General features: G+C 47.3%; 1 protein-coding gene across 5 annotated transcripts in view; it reads right to left on the bottom strand.

The window, feature by feature from the left end:
- Positions 1 to 876: 876 nt before the first annotated feature.
- Positions 877 to 22,516, bottom strand: part of LOC135376139 (zinc finger protein ZFP2-like) — a 43,800-nt gene continuing 22,160 nt past the window's right edge. For all 5 annotated transcript variants that reach the window (XM_064608720.1, XM_064608739.1, XM_064608729.1 and 2 more), the window contains one exon: positions 877 to 3,671. In XM_064608720.1, the coding sequence (XP_064464790.1) occupies positions 2,434 to 3,671 (1,238 nt within the window). In that variant the 3' untranslated portion in view covers positions 877 to 2,433. The remainder of the gene's footprint in view (positions 3,672 to 22,516) is intronic.

The raw sequence follows: 22,516 nt of genomic DNA, 5'->3' as shown, positions 1-22,516 counted from the left end.
ACTGTGCCGACATATGTCTGAAAGCGTCTGAGGAAAACCCAGGAAAAACCCCAGACAGCACAGCCGGCACCGGTATTCGAACCCGGGTACCTCCCAGTCTCGACGTGACATGGCCAGCACGCTAACCACTGAGCCACGGGAGCTGGGAGAACAAGAGAGAAAAAGTCGGGAGAAAAAGACGGTGGTGGTGGTGGTGGTGGTGGTGATAGGGCTTGCCGTTGTCGGCCTCACACGGCCACATGACGGCGCGGCCACATGACGGCAGTGGCTGGAAGCCAATGAGGGGGCATTTCTGCCGTGAGATTCAAAGCTCCCTTGCGCGCCAGGATTGCGCGCTACGCTCAAACGTTTTGTGCAAATAGGTATCACAGGGCTGAGAATCGTAATTTCTACTTCTCGCGTCATATTTTATTCCGATCATTTCCATGTTCCTTTAAGTGAATCGGTATTCAAAAATGCAGTAGTGCGCATCATGCCGCGCATATATGGAACATTACGATCGGGCCCGTTCCAAATTTACACGGCCACGATAGCTATGCGTGTGCTTCTCCTGCTGTCTCATTGGGTGCTGCCAATCTTCACCTCCGAATCCCATTCCGCCGGGGGATCCCATTTGTGGCTGCCAAAGTCTGCTCTGTTTTCATTGAGTTTTTCTTCTAACCGGTAGCGCTCTGTGGACTAATTTTGCTTGTATGAAGCTAAATGAAACACGGTCTTTCATTTGAGAGCAAGTTGTTTTTGCATTTTACTCCCTCTAATCTCTTCTAACCACACACGATTCTCTCACAGTGGTGGTAATCCATTCCACTACAGCTGCTAGTGGCATTAAAAGTACTTCTCAGGATTTCGGTCACAAGACGTCACACATCTTGCAGAATTGTTTATTTCTTTGGTTCGACTTATTTGTTCATTTTAGCGTTAGAGGAGACGTAGGGCATAAAACAAGAGGAAGAAAATCAGAAAAGATCACTACGGGAATAGAATCAGAAACGGACACAAGAGCAATTTGCTCACTGAAGTAGGCCCTGGTTGACTGTTCAGAGCCTGTGAATGATGTCTTTTTTTTCTTTTTACATTTCACAGGTGTCACCACCCAATCCAGCTCCAATAAAATTCTCTTTTTTCACTCTGTTCATGGATGAGAGTTTCAAATCACAGAGAAATCAGTTGCAGTGGGATACAGACAGCATCTGTACAGCCATTCCTCACTGTACATTACCATGTGCTTCTTTAAGTCCTTGGATTCAATACATGTAACGGAACACGACTCACACTTCGGACAGCCTCTTTCATGTGTACATGGCACTTGGACGGTTTCTATCCAGGGGTGTCCTGACTACTTCTGAACCAACAGGTTCGCTTTGGCTGAGCAGGCCAATTCTCTGGCTGGTCTGTCTTCATGCTATGGCTATAAACCCCGCAGTACAGAGGTTGCATTTGCATGGCATCACGCCCATGTAGGCCCACTTGTAACGCTGCAGGTTTGTGCTCTGCCTGAAGTACGCAGAGCAGAGATTGCTCTTGTGTGGCCTCTCACCTGTGTGTGCCCACTTGCGATGCCCCAGGTCTGCACTCTGGCTAAAATTCTCCCAGAGAGAGATCGCCTTTCTAGGGCTCCTCGTGTGTCCACTTCTGACACTGCAAGTTGTTGCGGGTGAACACGTCAGAAGCGAGGTCACACATTTATGGCTTCTCACCCGTGTGTGTCCACCTTTGATTAGGCACACTCATGCTCTGACTGAACTCTGACACACAGAGATGGTGTGTCACCCATGTGTGTGTTTACTTGCGACATGAAAGGCTTGTGCTCTCGTTGGGCTCTGCAGGAGAGAGATCGCACTTGTAGGGCTTCTAGATCATGCATGTCTGATTCTAACATCACAGCTCCCGCTGTTGGCCCTACAGGACAGCGGTCGCATGTTTGTGGCTTTTCGCTCATATGAGTCTACTTGTGATTGTGCAGACAAGTGCTCTAACTGAACACTGCAAGGCAGAGATCACACTTGTATGGCGTTTCACCCTTGGGTGTTCGACGGGCTTCTGCTCTGGCTGAACTCCTCAGGAGAGAGATTGCGCTTAAATGGCTTTTCGCTCACGCATGTTCACTTGTAATTCCTCAGCTTCGCACTGAACTCTTCGCACTTTTATGGCTTCTTGCCCAGTGAGTTCGCATGTGACACGACAGGCTTCGGCTGTAGCTGAATTTTGCGGGACAGAGATCACACTTGTATGGCCTCTCACCCACGTGTGTTTGCATGTGACTCTGTAGTTCTGTGCTCTCGCTGAACTCTGCACTACAGAGACCACCCTTGTGTGGGTTCTCACCCATGTGTGTTTGCCTGTGACTCTGCATGTTCAAGCTCCGGTTGAACTCTGCAGGACAGAGGTCGCACTTGTATGGCCTCTCGCCTGTGTGTGTTCGTTTGTGACGTTTCAGCGTTGTTCTCTCGCTGAACCCTGCATGGCAGATACCACACTTGTATGGCTTCTCACCCGTGTGTGTTCGCATGTGACGTGACAGGCTCGTTCTATGCTGTACCCTGCAGGACAGAGACCACACTTGTATGGCTTTTCGCTTGTGTGGATTCGCCTGTGACACTGCAGGTAGTGGTTCAGCATGAACTCTGCAGGACAGAGGTCGCACTTAAAGGGCGTGTCACCCACGTGTTTTTGCTTGTGATATGACAGGCTTGTCCTGCTGCTGAACGCTGCAGGACAGACATCACACTTATATGGTGTTCCATCCGTGTGTTTTCGCATGTGATGCTGCAGCTTCGTGCTGTCATAGAACTCTGCATGGCAGAGATCGCACTTGTATGGCTTCTCACCTGTGTGCGTTCGCTTGTGATGCAACAGGCTTGTGCTCTGCATGTACTCTGCAGGACAGAGGTCGCACTTGTATGGCCTCTCCCCCGTGTGTGTTTGCTTGTGATGCCGCAGCGTTCTGCTGACATAGAACTCTGCACTGCAGAGATCGCACTTGTATGGCTTCTTACCTGTGTGTGTTCGCTTGTGTTGCAACAGGTATGTTCTCTGGCTGTAGTCTGCAGGACAGAGATCACACTTGTATGGCCTCTCGCCCTTGTGTGTTAACTTGTGACTCCGCAGCTTTGTGACATCCCTGAACTCTGCATGGCATAGATTGCACTTGTATAGTTTCACACCCGTTTGTGTTCGATTATGATCCGACAGGCTCGTGCCCTGGCTGAACTCTGCGGGGCCGAGGTCGCCCTTGCATGCACCCATTGCGCGTACAAGTGTCGCGTACTTGTGCAACCCTTCTCCCGTGTGACTTTTTGCATGCGCTCGCAGAGTTGATGCATCACAGAATGCCGCGGAACATGTGTTGCAGGTAAGTGGCTTTGTTTTGTGAGCCATGAGGTGATCTTCCAGGTGGCCAATGTCAATGCATGTAGCCAAACAAACAGTGCACTTGTACAACCTGTCTTTCTCATGGGCAAACGTCGTCGATTTGCCTGCCTCCCAAGCCTTGCTCTGATCTGAAAGTCGATCGCTGGTAGTCACCAGTGAACTGTTGTCGAATTGTGGTTCGTCTGTTGTTGCGTTTGTATTGAAGAGTAGATTTGAAGAAGCGCAACTTGTAGACGCTCGACTACAAGGTCCTCTGGGCTGTTTCTCAAGATGAAGCATCCTTGTGCCTTCTCTTGCTCCTGAAATTACAGAAATTGGACATTGAGAGTGCTGACAGCTTGGTAGTCGATTAGCACAATATTCGCTCACAAAATTAAGGCACTATGTTGCACAAAAAATGGTTTGCCATCCAGAGGCCACATTATTTATGAAAGATCGATGCCTGGTAGTCATCTGCCGTTTTGTTCCAGTACATCTGGTACTATGGTATTTGATAACACTGCAGTGGCTGCCTCCACCTGGTCAGTTGTGCTGCTAGAGTGAAAATGCAGTACTAGCGAAAAAGCAAAGTATCGAGATTTCACTGCCAGGACCACAAGTGAATCATTTTCTGTGGATTATGATATCGTGCTGCGATTGATTGATTGATTGGTATTGCTGTGGATAACAGATGTGTCTTCTGCTCTCGACAAAGCAGAAGATGACCTCACTAAGATCACAAACGAAACAAGAAAATCCAGGTTGATTATAGGACCGGGACTCCAACAAATACTTGTACACCTACAATTTTTTTCCACATGCACCTTGTCTGTAGTGCCATGATTTGGGGCAATAAGTGTGTTAACTATGCAAATAAATGTTCATTTAACTATGGGTTAAATAAATACCCACCAATCATAATCATAAAATACTTTATTTTACTGGGGGTTACACTATAAATCGTTTAGAATAAATCCTTTGAGAAAAACTCTGTGATACATTGTTTTACAATAAACCGCGTAAAATTCCCCGATAAAGAATCAACTGCACAAAAATTCCCAGCCAAAAAACAGTCGCTCAAGAATCCACCATGAAAAGTATATTGCTGCAAAATATATAGTTAAAAATACACTGTTTCAAGATACATCCTGTAGTCCAACATGACAGCGAGGTACTAGATGTATATCTCTACGCAGAGGAGAGAAGTAAGACATTGCTTACATTTGTGGTTTTTGCCACTGTTAGCACTCACCTCTACCTAGTGGTCTGTCATGGCTGCCATATTTGTTGTGTGTGTGTGTTGTTGCTATGTTTTCCTTTGAGCGTAGAAAAGCCTACGCATTACATGCATGTCCTGCGTTATTTCTCTTGACAAAGCATCGACGTGAACTGTGGCAGTGCTGAGCGCTCGTTCGTGCGTGTGTCCAGAGTTAGCTTTACACTGACGTTCAAGTAAAGTACACTTGCTTCGTGTATGAAGTATGGAAGTGTGATGTACGAAGTATACTCATGGTAGGAGCCCAATTAAATTCGCCGACTTTGGGACTGTTTGCCAAAGCGGATTGTCTATTTCACTGGCGGCCACACCACGTGACTGTAAGAACCGTAAGGTGGATTTAGGGGATTCTGAAACGATTTATTTTTAACGGTATATTCTTAATCGTGGATTCCTTAGCATTTTTATTTCCATGGGGACACTTCGGTTATTATTTTTGTGCGTTGATTTTTAAACATGTATTGCGGGAGATTTATTTTTGACAGTTGCTGCTTACGTGTTATTTTTTTGAAATGTTATTTTTAATGGTTTAAAACAGGCTAGGCCCCTTTTTTATTCTGTGCTAGCACCGCGAAGCAACTGTGGCCATGAGCGGCGTGCGGACATTGAAACACGGAGGACAGGGGGGGGGGCTAGTACGCGTCCTTGGCTGACTTCATGGGGGAGCTGTGCTGACATTAGCCTGGAAGGACTGCACGAAAAGCCAGAGAAATCTTCAGATAGCACAGTCGGTGAGGGGATTTGAACCCAATTCACTCTCCAGTACTGGCGTGGAAGCAGTCATACAAATGAAACAACCTGTAATGCATTAACATTAGAAGGGGCGTTTCAAGGAAAAGTGCGGACGTCGATCCGCGGTCAAGACGTGGAGAGGCAAGTACGCCATGTGAGAGAGGACGAGGCAGTGGAGAACTGAGAGTCGTTAAATTGAAGCTCCTACGTCAAAGTTTAATAAGTATGATGCTGGTTCAAACGCACAGTCGTAAAGATTTGCACATAAGTGGTGCACACGACACTAGAAGCGATGTTGAGGAAGCAGCAGCACGGCCAAGGGAGATGACCGAAGAACAAACTAGAAGTTGTTCCAACGTTGGGGTCACCCATACCGTTACCGTTGCATCTGCAGTCAGCACCTTACCTTATCTTAGTCAGCATTATATCTGTAGCAGCGCTACAATAAGCGAGGTCTGACACAAGTGATGGCCGAGGGAAGAATAATGTTTTAATGAACTGCGGGTGCGCTCGACACCTACGCTCGAGGTAAAGACTCGCGGGGCCGCAAGCGATCGCGATGATAGTGAAGTTGGCCGCTACAAGGGTTCCCCCTGCGGCGATTGTGGAGGGTTGAACGAAAGGTGAAGCCCAGTGAAAGTGGCGTGTTGACGGACGCGGTGACGGACGGTGACTGCTTGTAACACTGGGCAGTGCTGCAGGGGAGGGAAGGTGGGTTGTGGGCGGCGGGAGTGCATCGATGTCCGCGAGGTGGGCGGGCTTCAGCCGGTCCAAGGTAATGTTGTCGGGATCGCGCGGCAGCTGCACCTCGAAGTATTTGTCGGCACGGTGAAGTACTTTAAAGGGACCATCATATGGTGGCTGGAGGGGGCGCGAAGGGTGTCACGTCAGACAAAAACATGTGTCGCGGTGTCCAGGTCAGGGCTACAGAAGATTGTGCAAGAACGGCGAGGGATCCGAGGAGGTGTTGCCACCATGTCACGAAATACTGAACGTAGGCGGTCGAGGTAGGAGGAGGGGTCGGGCACAGCTGGCAATTCGACTGGTGTGAAGAAAGCTCCGGGCATCCGTAGGGACGAGACGTACAGGAGGTCGGCTGAAGAGCAGCGCAGGTCAGTCTTCAAGGACGAGCGGATGCCTAGGAGCACAAGGGGGAGACGATCCAGCCGGGGTCGCGTATCGTTCGCGACACAGAGGGCTGCCTTGAGTTGCCTGTGCAGACGTTCAACGATACCATTGGTGACGGGGTGGTAGGCGGTGGTACGTTATGTACTTGGTGCCGAGCAGGTGGCAGAGCTCCCTGAAGAGAGTGGCAGTCGAATTGTCGGCCTCGTTCTGTTGTTATGGAGGACGGCACGCCAAACCGAGAAATTCAGCCAGAGAGGAGGGCTGAGGCTACCGATTCTGCAGTTATGTCAGCGAGTAAAGCGGTCGATTTGCAGTCGAGATTTGTTAGTAAGCAGCGCTTGCCATGTACCGGAGGAAGGGGGCCGACAATATCAATGCGAACACGGCCCAACCGCACGTCCGGGGTGAGGAAAAGTCCGGGTGGGGAAACGTTGAACTTTGGACCGTTGGCAGGACAGGCAGGAGCGGGTCCAACGGCGGACATCGCGGTTTATGTCAGGCCAGATATAGCGTTCTTGAACTAACCTCTGTGATGCCCGAATGCCAGGGTGCGAAAGGTTGTGCAAGGAGTTGAAGACGCAGCGGAGAACTCAGACGGCACGAAGAGTGGTGGTGAACCGGTGGAGATGTCGCACCAAAGTAATGTGGTGGAGGATGGCAGGGACACTGGGCAAACTTAAGAGAGCCCGACGGCGTCGAGACGCCCGTGACGGTTGGGTGGAAACAGCGGCGATGTCAAGCCGTGACAAGGCGTCGGCAGCGTTGTTGGAGGTTCCGGGGATGTGGCGGACGTCGTCGGTGAACTCGAGTATGAATGCCATGTGACGCTCTCCTCGGAGAGAGTGGGTGGTGTTCATGGCATGGACGAGGGAGGGGCTTGTGGTTGGTATGCAGCGTGAAAGATGGGCCTTCTAGGAAATGCCTGTAGTGTTTCATAGCGAGATATGCCACCAAAAGCTCCCACCCGGAGGTGCTATCGCGACGCTGAGTTAGGGAAAGCTTGTGCGAAAAGAAACCTAGTGGGCACCATTTGCCGTTGCAGAGTTGTTGCAAGACGACTCCAACTGCTTTGTTTGAAGCGTCGACCAATAAGGCCGTCTTGGCGTTAGGCTGCGGATGATGCAGGAGGGTTGCATCGGCAAGGTGCTGTTTGACGGTTGCAAAGGCTAGTTGAGCTTGATCAGTCTAAGTCAGGGCGGTAGTTTTCTGCTGTTTGCGGCCGGTGTCGGCGAGCAGATGGTGCAAAGGCTCGATGACGTCTGCACAGCGCGGAACGAAACTTTGATAGAAATTGATGAGTCCCAAAGATCTGCGGAGTCTGGTGTGGGAGGTAGGCAGTGTGCAGTCGAGGATGCGCTGGACTTTATCGCCCTGACGTGAAATCAGTGGCGTAGCCAGACCTCCAAGGTAGGGGGGGCTCGATAAGAAAACAGAACGAAAATAATTGATTTGGACGTGCACAATACGATTACATGTATAGGCTGTCATGTCCAATGAGGTGGTGTCACGAGATTGGAAGGATTTTGAAAAGCTCATACTTTGAAAACCATTCAAGAGTGCTGCTTAGACGCCATGAACTTTAAGAACTTTTGCGATCGTCACACTGTCACCCCCCCCCCCCCCAATATATATATTATTTTCTCCTCGGATTTGCACGATTTCTGTGGGTCGGTCCGTGGCAGGTAGGGGGGGCTCCCCCCCTAGCCCCCCCGTGGCTATGCCACTGCGTGAAATTCCGTGCAGAGTGATGGTGTGCCCGAGAAACTTGAGGGTGGAAACTACAAACTCGCACTTAGATGCATTGATGACTATGCCGAATTCCTGGAGGCGAGTGAACAACTGGCGCAGGTGGTCTCGGTGTTCATCGTCAGAAAAACTGGCAACGAGAATATCGTCCAGGTACGCAAAGCAAAATGTTAAACCCCGGAGAACATGGTCGATAAAACGCTGAAACGTCTGAGCTGCGTTGCGCAGGCCAAAGGGCATTTGCACGTACTCGAAGAGCCCGAATGGAGTCGTGATAGCGGTTTTTGGAATATCTGGTGGATGAACAGGAATCTTGTGGTATGCGTTAATTAGGTCGATCTTCGAGAAGTAAGAAGTTCCGTGCAGACGGGCGGTAAAGTCCTGTATGTGCGGCAGTGGATAGCGGTCCGGCAATGTAACGGGGTTCAGGGTCCGATAATTGCCACAAAGGCACCAGTCGCCGGTAGATTTTGGAACCATATGAAGAGGTGAGGACCATGCGCTGGAAGATGGTCTGATGATAGGTCCAACATATGGTCGAATTCCTGCTTCACAATACGCAAGCGCTCGGGCGCCAGCCGGTGGGGACGGGCGCCTATGGGTGGTCCTTTGGTGACTATGTAATGGACGGTGTCGTGCTTGGAAGGAGCGTCTTCTGCTGCAGGGCGTAAAATGGCAGGAAAGTCGTTGACGATGTCTGCGAAAGGGCTGCGGTCGGGCAGGCGGAGCGTAGGACTGAGAGCGCGAAAACAGACGGAAAACCGCGGACCTCAAGCAGTGTGGTGTCGACGAGACAACTGCGACGAATATCCACCAGGAGGTCGAAGTGGTTCAAGAAATCGGCGCCCATGATCGCGTAGGGGAGGTCAGCGACGACCTTCCCTACGACGAGGTCGGCTACTTGGGCAAACCAGAGTTGAGGATCAGCCAGGGAATACAGCGGTAGGTGAAGGTTGGTGACAGTGGCCTCTGCGGTGACGGGTATGTGATCGCTGTCCGGGAGTGACGTCACGTCCGGGTCACCAATTTGTAGCTGCGCTACAATAAGCGAGGTCTGACACAACTGATGGCTGAGGGAAGAATAATGTTTTAATGAGCTGCGGGTACGCTCGACACCTACGCTCGAGGTAAGCACTCACGGGGCACAGGCGATGGCGGTGATAGTGAAGTTGGCCGCTACATATCTATTGAGCCTTGATGCAGAAAACGAACTGAAGTAATTTAAACGTTGGACGGTGGCGGCAAGTTCTGCACCAGCAGGCGACCATAGCAGACGACGTCAATCGTCCTCCTTTTTCAGCGCTGCACATGAAAATGAACGCAACTTTAGTCATGGCTAGAAATAACTTCCAAGCTTTGTGCCATAATCCGAGAATGCTTACTCCCAGCTACATTTCTTTGCAGGAGGGTTAGCAGAGGGTTCTGCCGTCAAGCGAACCAGTTTTGGCGAGCAGACAACGAGCCATGTGTGGTTTCAGTTTTGCATATGACAGCTATGTCCCAGTGGTGTCCATGCTACGAATTCCAGTGTGGAAACACGCAAGACCTAATTGAAAATGTCCGCATTAGCCATGGGTTAATTTCTGTCATAATCAACGACATCTGCGATTTAGATTTCATTCGCTCACTCGCTTTTGATCATCACACGTCTCGTTTGAATACCCACTTTTTGTTGTAGTGTATTGCGGGTGTTTGGTTCGGAGACGAGTTAGATGGAGGACCTTTCAGGCGTAACAGCAGAGGTGGGGAAGGATCTCGTTACCAGCTAATTAGGTTACTGTGGAGAAAAATATGTTGCCATGTATAGTTCCTAAGCCACTTTGGAAAAGTAACGAGTTAAATTCGAGTGTCTCGCTACATATTATGCACTTTTTAGTTCTTGGCCCTTCTATAATTAACTTAGATGTGGATCCTACAATAGCAGCTGCAAAACAGCCCCCCCCCCCCCCCCATACCATAGAGGTCTAGCTACACCACTGCTCGACGGTGATTCATGTGCAAGACGACCTGTCCTGGGTTTCGGTACCAAAATGACTAAGAATAACCAAACTGTTTAGCGTTACACTTCACTGTTATCTACAGGGCACCACAAAACCATGTTGGGGAAACTGAATTGGTTTGGATAACCCTAGCAACATCCCAAAGCTGGACTTAGCTGCCACCATTGGATACTTTTATCGACGACATCTGCACGAAGAGACGTATGTCGGGAAGACTGAGTTCTGCAGGCACCGCTCCATCGTGCACAGACGGCTGCTGGTACAAACTTTTGGAGCCAATGGACCTTTTCCAACTAAGCATACGCGCATGGTCAGCCACTGCTGCTTCGCACTCTAGTTAGTACAATCGCTTTCACTCTATCTGCATTCCTTTTTGCAATCTCCTCTTACTAGTGTCCCACGTGATGTGCCAGTCCGAAAAGTGCCACACACTCATTTGAGGTCAAAATACGAAGTTTTGCATTCTGACACCGGAATAACACACACATGAAAAAGGTCCATTCTCACTTGGCGGTGCCCGACGCGACGTCGTGAGCAGGCGGAGGTAGAGGCGCATTTCTGCTACACCGTCCGAGAGCACGATTTCCATGTTCCCACCACACTGGCATTCCGTCTTCCAAAGCAGACGAAAAATCAGGAGGCGTGGCCTTTCTGTGTCACCTAATAGACCTCTCCCTGTTTCTAAACAAATGACATCATAGTGTTTGACAGTGCCACCAATTTGGTAGAATTGTAGATTAGAAGACAGAAGGCTCAGATAGAATTCGGAGCCTGTGTCAGGAAGAGGATGCGAGGAATGTCAGGAACATTTCACAAGTGCCACCACCCAATCCAGCCCCCCAATCAAACTCTTTCTCCGCTCTGTTCATGAATGTGAGTTTCAAATCACAAAGAAATAAGGTGCGGTGGTATACAGACTGCATCCTTACAGTCCTTCCTCTCCGCACATCACCATCTGCTTCTTCAGGCCTCTGAATTGAGGACATGTGGCGGAACACAACTGATGCTTGGACAGCCTCTTTTATGTGTACGTGGACCCTGCACCTGTATGGCTTCTATCCCAAGAGTGTCGTGACTACTTCTGAAGCCACAGGTTCGCTCTCGCTCTGTCTGAACGGGCCAGTTCTCTGCTCGCAGCTTATTCTCTGGCTGGTGTGTCCTCATGCCGTCGCTGAACCCTGCAGGACAGAGGTTGCATTTGTATGGCTTTGCAACCACTAATGTAGGTCCACGTGTAATGCTGAAGTTTAGTGCTCGGCCTGAAGTTTACAGAACACAGAATGCTCTCGTATGGCTTCTGACCTGTGTGTGCCCACCTGTGGTGCCCTAGGTCTGCGCTGTGACAGAGATCCCGCTGTAGGGGTCCTCGCCCATGTGTCTGCTTGTGGCACCACAAGTTCTTGCTGCAGGGCAGAGCTCGCATGTTTATGGCTTCTCGTCCATGTGTGTCCTCCTACGATTACGCAGACTGATGCTCTGACCGAACTTTGCACAAGAGGAATCACACTTACAGGGCTCCTCCCCTCATGTGTGTCCGCTTGTGACATTGCAGGTTGTTGCTGTGGGCCCTGCAAGATAGAAGCTGCACGTCTGTGGATTCTCACACGTGTGCCCTCTCGTGATTGCACGGACCTGTGCTGTGGCTGAACTCGGCTACGCAGAGATCGCACATGTATGCAGGGTGTCGAACCGTAATCGAACCGTTATTTTTGCTGGAACCGAACCCGAACAGCAATTTTTATGACAGTGTTGAACCAGAACCGGAGCAGAACCGAAAAAATAATGCGATAACCCGTCCGCAAGATTGTTCCCGTTCTCACTAAGATCACGAGCGAAACAACGACAAGAAAATGCAGGTTGATTATAGGACCACACTACAGTAGAACCACCTGTACAGCTGTACTTGTACAACTTGTACTTGGAGCTGACGAGTCTATCTGTTGCAACATAGATGAGTTGGTGAACTGCCTTCAGCAGTTGATGTGTGGCACCCAGGGCTGGAATGCTTCTGTGACAGTTGTTGGTTTCGGAATCTGTACCCTGAGGTGCTATGAATTGTGCTTCCAATATTCCGCCGTCGGTATGCCGGCTGTGTCCTCGTTGTTCCAGAGTCCCATTTCTAATGTACGTGAGCCAGTCTGTTCCGACTCGATACAGTAGAGTTGTCCCAGGGGGTTGGCATAAAAATAGACGAGTAAGTGTGTAGTAGGAATCCCTATCTGTGGTGTCCACAGCCCAAAATGACGAGTGATGTGGCAGTCTAGAGATGCCTGCAAATATGGAACATCGGCATTGCCCACTGGTCCAGTTGTAGTCGTGGGGGATGTGGCTGCTTGGGAGCCCCTCATAGAGGTGTTCAGAGTCGGCAAAAATGGCTGGTGTTATGGGCCGTATTCTTCTTTGATGGTTATGGTAGTCAGGCAGTGGTTGAGCAATTTGAAGAGTGTCTGCAGGGCGTCTGCAGGGAATAGGAAGGACACTGTAAACAATTCATCTTGGTTTCAGAACGATGTGGGCTGCAGACTGATGTCAACCTCTTTTACTCCGGCGACAGGTTGGCTAGTTGGCTTGTGGCCTGACCATCATCACAATTTAATAAAATTTCAAGAAATTTTCATCTGCCATAATCAGCTTTAAATCCTTCACGGTATATTACTCCAGCTAGATAAATATCTTTCACAGTGGATGATACCAAGAAGGTCCACGAATATGTCTTCCAAACAGACATCATTAGGGTATAGGAAGAGGGGAGTCAAGTCCTGCAGATCACATAAACAAAATACAGAAACCGACACTGAAGATTTTTGTTTAAGTTTAATTTGTACGAGCTTTCGCGTGGAGGTCCACGTGAAAGCTTGTACATATTAAACTTAAACAAAAATCTTCAGTGTCAGTTTCTGCATTTTGTTTAAACAGACATCATTAAAAAGGACACTCGCATCTGTTCCAGTCCATTTCAAAAATACGGTGTCTCTTCGTTCCTCGTGGACCACAGTACTGAAAATCCCACACGAAGGAGCAATTTAGCTTGACTGTCATTCAATTGAATACATGTCAAGAGCAGAGGACTAATATTGAGTGTGTGCTGGAATTCCCTCTCTAGAAACTGCCTATGAATCAATGAGGCTGCAACCCTTAGGAATGTCGCGGCTGACCGGGCATCTGGACGGCACCTTTCCTCCTCTGTGCACTTCCCCCTCATTCCTCCGCTTGTGGAGTGACGTCACGCTGCCAGGGCTTGTGCGGCTGCTGAAGCAGGGCTGATCTTCAAAATTCGTTCATTTAATATATGAGCACTTTTCGGACGGATTTGCTGGGTAGACTGTCAGCCAGTGCCAAACGTAGTGGTGTCGGTTTCATACATGGCCCTCTAGATGTGACCGTCCCTTTAAATACTCATTCTTTACATGGTCTATGCAACACCACCTAGACAGAGAAAGCCTGCTTACTCGTCTGCATGACGTAACAACTAAGAGACAGCGAATCAGGATCGTGTTTTCAATGGCTGTAGCCAATCACGGATGTGCTTCCAGCGGTCGAAGAGATGGAGGCGAGCCACCGTCAACCACATGGGACAGTAACTGTCGTCTGCGAGTAGTGAATGTCCCCACATAGTAAATGGAAAAACAAAATAAAGTGCAAACCGGTTATTGTTTTTTCTCTTCTTAAGACTATGAGAAGCCTATTGCACTTTCAGTCTACAGGTTCAAATTTGAAAAGTTATATGCAATCACCTATCATAGCTCTAGAGTTCGCGGAACAGTGAATCACGGTAGCAGAAGAATTCAGACTTTATATGTCTGCATAGCGAAGAAGAGGGACGAGGCATTAAGCACGCGTTCTGTATCTAGGTGGCGTTGGTATACGTCACTGAATAACATCCTTCCTTAAAATGCTATTTTTTTAATTCTGTGTTAGTGCCACCAAGCAACTGTATCTATGAACAGTATACAGGCATGGACAGATAGAGAGAGGCCAGCAGGCAGGAGAGAGGGTTAGCTTGAGCCTTGGGCCGACTTCAGGGGAAACTATGCAGACATTTGACTGGAAAGTCTGCCGAAACTCCCAGGGAGAACCTCAGACAGCACAGCTGGTGCGGGGATTCCTTATAATAAAGTGTGTGAGCCTAACGTCAATCTATTCCTTAATAAATCGTGCCATACTACTGTATAGCGTTATTCGTTATTTTGTTCATAATGATTGTTAGTAGAAATGAAGTACTATGGGATGTTCTTACGCAAGACTCTATAAAGGATCGGACTTTATCGGGTTAAACGTGTCCTACCCCAATTAGTAGTATTGGCACGTTTATTATCCACAGTTTCTACAACGAACTCCAAGGGGACGCGGCAAATATTCGTTGTAAAGGCGATTTCGTTAAAAAGGAATGTGCAGCGATATTACATCCTAGAGTGACTGTATTAGTCTCAATACAGTTATGTATGCGTAGACTGAATGTGAATGGTGTCACGCACATGTGAAAGAGTTTGTTGCTCCAGCGGTGTCAAAAAACACGGCGTCATAGTCCGCTTAAAAGGGACAGCAAACGGGCGTACGAGGCGTACTTTTTTCGAACGCACCGCGATACATTGCTGGCGGTGAACGTTTCGAAAAGATTGACGCAAAAAAAGTAAATAATGGCTCCAGACCTAATGAATGTTCGCTGCATTATTTTGCCCTCATGGCCATCCCTACACAAGCCCTGGCGATGATAGCCACACGTCATTTTGACATTGCGCATCGCCAACCATTCAAAACGAGGGATTGCATTGATTTTAGTTGCAATATCAAAACGTGAGGTCAATTCTAAACATATTATTTACACTCGTTAATCCCAAAACCTGTAGCCGGGTCAAAAGGTAACAAAAGCCCAAAATACTCCATTTCGTGCACGTGTCATGTTCTCAGCGCTTTATTGCTCCACAAGGTCACAGCGATGTCCCCACAACCGGTTCTCTCCACATGCCGCTGCTTGTGTCAACGGGGCCCGTCATTGGCTAGGAGTCCAAACTCTCCCCCGTGTCCAGTGACATTAGGGTTTCCACCAGGCCGGTATTATACCGGCCTGGAATATCATCCTTATATATCCCTCATCATATCACCCTCATATATCACCCTCATATATCCTGGAATATCATTATTATTTATTACGCACAGGAACACGTTTCCCCGTAGTGTCTTGAGCTCTCTCTCTCTCTCGTTTTCTCTGTGTGCTCTTCCACCCCTCACCCACTTCCCTTTCCTGCGAGCTTCCCCCTTTCCCTCTATTCCACCTCCTCTCCCTCAGCCGGTATTTTTCACTGCAAAAGGTGGCAACACGCGGATTGTGCCCAATACCAATACCAATAGAATTTCTGAAGATGAGTTTTACCAGAAGCATGGGAGATAATGAACCACGCGCACCAGCTGTGGTCTGTTCATAATGGGCAGTGTCGCCACCGTAGCGGGCGATGTGGTCCTGGTTTCAGAATGTAAGGCACTGTAGAGCGAATGCCTGAGACAGTGAAAAGTGTTAATTCTAGCATCCTAACCTCACCCGATTATGAATTCAGACAGCTTAGGGCACGGGCAGGCATAAGAAAACAGCGATTTGCTTACCTCGGGCTAAAAAAAAAAAAACTGCGACATTTTTTGGGTCCGTGACCAGCTCTCTCTAAGTTACAGTACCAGAGGCATGAGCCCTTTGTGGGCTCTCTTTTTCTTTCTATTCATATTGGTCATCTCCAGTAGTGACTAAGAAGACACTGGAGGCATGTGACCTCCACTCGTGCCCTCTGCTAATCCGTTCATAAAACCTCTAAGCCGGAAGCCAGCCGCGTGACACAGGCAGAAAGGGAACCCAATTATGTTGCATGAGGCAGTTGCTTCTAAAACTTCATTATATGGGTCTTGTGCTTCGCAGATCAGGCTTCGATCAGACCGGGGCACAACTTTGTTATTTCTAGTAGCTCTGTTACAAAAGAATTCGTCATAAAGGGGCGGAAATATATATATATATATATTTGTGCCCTAATGGATGCTGACTGGACTGTGAAAAACTTTCATTGTAACTGTCTTCTCGTTATAAAGGCATTCGTTGTAAAGGAGCTTGACTGTATTAGTAATGTCAGCAAAACCTCGTCAATTCAGATCGCGTGCGACTGACGCAAATGTCCGAATTATCCAAATGTCCAATTATGGAACAGGCAACAACGTACGAGGTGAACTTGCCGTTCTCAATGTACCTTTATTGTGAAGAGAACTGGGAGAGTGTTGTTTGCTTTGTACCAGAGTCCTGAGCCTTTAGACAGCTTTTCTGATGGCTGCCAAGTGCTTTGGCACTTCATGCTTCAGCATGCAATGCTTTGGCACCGCCAGGGGGCACTGCAGCAAAAGTCCTCCAACAAAGCAAGGGCTTCCACTGTTAATCCGCGGATAAGTCCATGGCGTTCTATAAACCACGCAAACCAGCCTTCTGATACTTTGAAGGCTGTGATGCCCCAATCTTGTTGCAAATTTTTTCAGACTGGGTGTAGGTCAGGAGTCCGTACTCAAACGAAGAGCCGTGTCTTCCAATTGTAACCCATTGTTAACTGCACACGCTGCAGGACCAACACAGACAGAATTGAATATGTGCAATGAAGAATGGAGTGCATATGCATGAGATTGAGAATGCACTAAGCAAACATATTTATGAGCATAATGTAAAACCCCCAAGACTAGGGAACACGAAAGGACAGACACAAACACGAAGTCTCAAATGAGACTTGAGAGAGAGACTTCGTGTTTGTGTCTGTCCTTTCGTGTTCCCTAGTCTCTGGGTTTTACATTATGCATCATCATCACCAGCTCGCTTGCTTCCTAGCCATTTTTTCATTGTATTTATCAGACTTTTTAAAAAAACAAAGTGATTAAAACGCCTCACTATTCATTTTATGTTACCAGCTCAGGTAATTTAATAGTTTTCGAAGCTTACATAAAGGGCATGGCACAACATGTAACATATGGTTAGGGCCTGACTTTTTCGGGTTTTATTTTTGGCCAAATTCGGGGGGTGAATTTCGGGTGATATTTTTTCCACTCGAAAATTTGGGTGTATTCGGGTTAAATCCCGTTACGGCATATTCTGTCGTCAGGAATTCGGGTGATTTTTTTAAAAATAAAAATTTGTCTTAACATGGAACTAATGTTAAGCAATGTTATCAAACTTTATTTTAATGCACGCTTACGAGTGTGCCACGCGACATCGATGTTTTCGGGCAGATTCGGGTTAAACCCTAATTTTTACAGATTTCGTTCGGGGGGTAGATATCGGGCGGATACGGGTTTAACCCTAAAAAGTAGGGGTGTGCGAATATTCGAGTTCTCGAATTCGAATCGAATATCAAACGCTCGAACTATTCGATTGGCGAATCAAATATCCAGTATTCGAATATTCGACTATTCCACGAATATAAACGACACAACCCGAAAGTGGGCTTCACCTGATGCTTCTGTGCATGAGGTGAAGCCTGCTTTACGAAATTGCCCTTGTTGCAGGACCAACACAGGCGGGACGGTGTTTTGTTTGAGATAACGTTATCCAAAGTTAGTTTTGTAGACATCGTCTGTGGAAGGGGTGGCGCCCCTCCCACATGCAGTTTAGCGGTGCCGACGAGGGACTTTGATTTGATGTTTGTGAGGTTGCCTTTAAAAAGTTAGAACTCTCGAATAATGACTACAGCCCACGAACAAGAAGGGTGTCTTAAAGATGTCCTTTACGTCTAAAATTTCAGTAGTGCAACTTCCTAGGGCGAGTGCAAAGAACCTAAAGGGTGTTCATGGCAAAGCTGAGGCAGGATGCCAATTCGTTTGTTTCACAAAGGGCCTGTGGTTGTCTGAAGCAATTACAGCCTCATCCGTGTAACATGCTACTGCCTGACGTCAAATTTTGAAATGAAGGTAACCACTCCAGTACTCCAGTAAGTGTAGGCTCACCTGAAAAGCAGGAAGCACCCTCACGTAAAATTAAAGAGTACGGGCTTTAGACAGAAGAATTGCATGTCTCTCTTGGACAGTTAATGCCAGAAAAATTACACTAAAGCCATGGGCTACAAAATGGAAACTTTTAGTGCGAAAGTCACATATTGTAAATTTTGCACGAATATTCGATATTCGATTCGGTATTCGGAATTTTTTCCCCCATTCGATTCGATGTTCGATTTGACTTAAAATATTCGGATTCGCACACCCCTACTAAAAAGTCAGGCCCTACATATGCTGCGGATTGTAGTTTAGCTTAAAATAACGTTAGCCCAAGTTGACGGTGCACACCTCGCCTCAGCAGTTTGCAGTTTTGCGTTGGTATTGGGGGGACTTTGATTTGATGTCTGTGAGTTTCCCTTTAGGGACACTTAAGTCATGCCTACAGCCAAGAAACAAAAAGGGTGTCTTGTAACTTCCACAGGGCATGTATTGCAAGGCCCTTCCTATAAACTTCCTATAAAATTCCTAGAAACTCTGTAGATGCTGAAAAGTCTTTCAGAAGGTATAAAACGATTGCACGTGCCAGACATTTGGCCTTGTCAGAGGAGAGCATGTCAGAGGAGATATCATGTATGTAATGCTGAGCCACAATTGCGCTTTAAACCCGAGATTTTATAAAATAGGTTTGTCCCTACATTATCCGAGAAAATAAAGTGTTTCCCATTTCAAGCAGCCGTTGGCTGCTTGCTGCGGAAAATCTGCCGGAAGAATTTGCCGCAGCAGAAAACCAGTGGCGTTACCCATTGTTAGAGCCTGAAGTTTTAGGGTTTTACCCAATTCTTCCCCGAATTTGCACCCCGAATTGAAGGTTGACACTTTAGGGTGAAACCCGATTTTTACCCGGACAAATTGCCCTCGCTGGGATGTCTGTAGGAATGTACTAACTTACTTGTTTGGCAGCAAATGGAGTCATATCACCGTTTGTAACAAACCACTACAGATAGTTTGAGTAACAGAGCCCGATTTCTCCCCGAATTTAGAATACTGGAAGTTTTTTTTCACCCAAATTTGCGTGAATTTAGTGCACACGTTTATTTACCCAATTTTTACCCCCCGAATTTAGAAAAAAATATTTCCTGAAAACTTCAGGCTCTACCCATTGTCAGCCATGTCAAAACAGCATGCAGGTAGCACAAAGACTGACTGATACGCATGATTTAAAAGGAGATTTCCTTCAAAGATGGCAGCTGATGGCAGCTGGCGTCAGCAACGTCACAGCGCTGACGACAACGGTGATGCGGCCACCTCACTTTGCCGTTTCTCTACCGTTGAGGCATCCGCCGTTTGCCTCGGTGAATTGCCCTCGAGCATTGATAGTTTGAATTATCTTCCGCGCACGCAATTAACTGCTGCCGAATTACCGAACGTTCGTTCCCACGAATTTCTGCAGACATTTGCTGGGACCTAGTGGGTCGTCCGAATTATCCGATTTAACGGGAGGACTAACTATTAAGGATTTTACTGTATTATCAAGTGCATGTTGTGCACTTGAAAGCACGTTACTGAACAGATAGAGTGCAAAGATAGGAAGGAACACAGAACAGACGGACACATAGCACCGTGTCCATATCTTAACGAACAAATATGCTGTCGTTTATGTTTTAATTAATTCTGCTAAAGTTACGAGGCAAAATTGAAAAAGCAATCCCAGTGTCTATTTTGTCTACTGCGTGAGTCTTTAGTAAAAGTGAGCGTGCGCTAGCAAGCCGATACAATCAAACCTCGTTAAAACGACACTCATTAATATAACATCCCTGCTTTATTGCCACTTTCCTTGGGAACCATTTCCCCCCCCAATGGCCTCCGCATGTAACTCTTTTTTGTTAATACGACATTTCGTTAACATGGCAATGACTGGTATTTTCAGCACAACTAGGGGCGAACATATATATTTTACCCTCATTATTATGAGCTTCGGTCACAGAACCGGCAGTTCCCCCGACCTATAGTGGTAAAAATGTTGTCCCGCTTTCGGAGTGACTGATGATGAAGAGCTTAAAGGAGCTCAGAAGGCACTTGAAATCACTAACATTTTTTTTAAAACCAAGCGGTTATCCTGCCTCTTAAAATTCATCATGTGAAGTAATTCAATCAACAGATGCATAAATATTCAAGAATTCGATTTTGGAAATCGCGGCCGTGCGCAACGATGGCAAGAGTTGGAACGAGCCACTGAGGCGCCCACATCATTTTGACGTCAGGAGAGGGAAGCCGCTGGTTGGTTTAGAGGAACTTCATCCGCTATTTTTCAGTCGGAACCACTCCGTAAGCCGGAGAGGCGGAACATGTTTCTTTTCGCATTTTCTCTGAATTATCAGACACAGTAAACGAACACTGGTCTATAGACACCATTCAAAGCATGATTCAAGCTTAGGCCATTAGATTGTGGAGGCTATCCTCATTGAACTCCCTGAGGAACATTAGCCAAAAGACCAGTCAACATGTCTCTGCTCGAGCTCGTTTTTTTTTTCTCTTTCTGCAGTAGGTCAACTATGAAAATAAGCTACACGCACCAGTTGAACATGGTTCTGTCCGTGTCTGTGTTTTATATGGTGTTCCTCATCGTGGTGATTGTTACTGGTGTTCCGTTGTTGGCGGCAATAACTATAAACACACAGCACAGCAGTAATCGCTGCTTCAGTTCACGCTTCAAAATGGTCTCCTCCACATTCCTATGATCATCAATTTGCCCATCATTTCGACGAGCAACCTTTGCTGGCCATTCAGTAATTAATATATCATTCAGCTAGAGGAGTATTCTTGCCGATACATTGTCAGACACAAAACCAGCGAAATCTATCACAATATGCCACAGCCAGGACGGTTGCGGCATCAGGCGTGGAACGTCCATTGGCTGTCGCACAGACCAGCAGAGTCAAGCAATGTCATAAGACCACCGCAATATACAGGGTGTCCCAGAAAACGTGTCATTGAATTATAATAAAAAAAACTACGCCACGTAGAATCCTGCGGTCAACGGCATTTGTTCTTACTAGGTTTTTGCCAACTACTGGTGGGAATGTGATGTATCGTAAGTTTCATTATGTAGATATTTGTGAGCTGAACTCGGAAATTTGCCAAGTAAATGTCACTTTTTTACCCGACCGATATGAAGAGCGTGCCAAATTCACCCAAGTTCACGATAATTGACAGTGATATTTACGGGCTATCCCACCGGAAAAAATAGCCGAACATCATGCTTTTCGTAGCCCCGAACCATAACGCGCGACGGCTTTTTGAGCGCAATCGCTCTCAGTCCGACAAAAGGATGTTCCAAACCCAGCCCACATAGTGATAGTAGAAAAAGCGACAGTTCCTGAAATTGAGAGAGGGAAAGTGTGTGGGAACCACAACTTGTGGTGTGCGCCCCGAGGGGGCGTTGCTCACTGTGATATGCTGATAGCATTGCGGGGGGCGAGAGAAAAATGGGATAAAAAGCGGAGCATCGAGCTCGTGTGGGAGAGCTGCGTTGTCTGGCAGTCACCTGGGGCATTCTGAACGAAGGTATGCAATAAACCTTTTCCTCATTGATGCATTGACTCATGTGGGATGTTCATTCACTGGGCCGCATGGGGTGTGTGAGCGTTCGGAGAACTGGAGCAAAAGGCGGTTGGTATCAAGGTAAAATAAACATATATTGCTTGTCACAGTAATCCGTTCCATTCTTTTTCGCCGGGCTAGCCAGACGAGCGAGCATGGATCCGAGATGTGAGATAAGGGTCCCACAAGTGCTATCCCAGCGAAAGTCGGACTCAATAAGCCATACCTGTGTTATCTTTTTCTGCGTTGCAGGTGTGGGTGGGTTTTCAACCTCCTTTCGTCGGACTGACAAGGATTGTGCTGAAAAATTATTTGTGCGCTAGCTCCGTAGAGCATGATGTTTGGCTATTTTTTTCTGATGGGATAGCCCCTGAATATCCCTGTCAATTATCATTAATTTGAGTACATTTGACACACTCTTCACATTGGTGGGGTACAAAAGTGACCTTTACTTGGCAAATTTCCGACTTCAGTTTGCAAAAATTTACATAATTAAACATACGTTACACGACATTCACATCAGGAGGTGGTGGTAAATGCCGTTGACCGTATGATTCTCGGTGGTGTAGTTTTTTTATTATAATTCAATGACACGTTTTCTGGGACACCCTGCATGGTCAACTTGCCAATCATACAGCTAAACGAGAATTAGCTGAAGCATTCTACAAATGTGAACATCACAAGCACACAAATTTGGTTTCATTCGTGCTTTCCCAGCGCCTCTTGTTCGGTTACCACA

Source organism: Ornithodoros turicata, chromosome 1 (genome assembly GCF_037126465.1).
Source record: "Ornithodoros turicata isolate Travis chromosome 1, ASM3712646v1, whole genome shotgun sequence".
Lineage (NCBI taxonomy): Eukaryota > Metazoa > Arthropoda > Arachnida > Ixodida > Argasidae > Ornithodoros > Ornithodoros turicata.
This window is presented reverse-complemented; position numbering and strand designations above follow the sequence as displayed.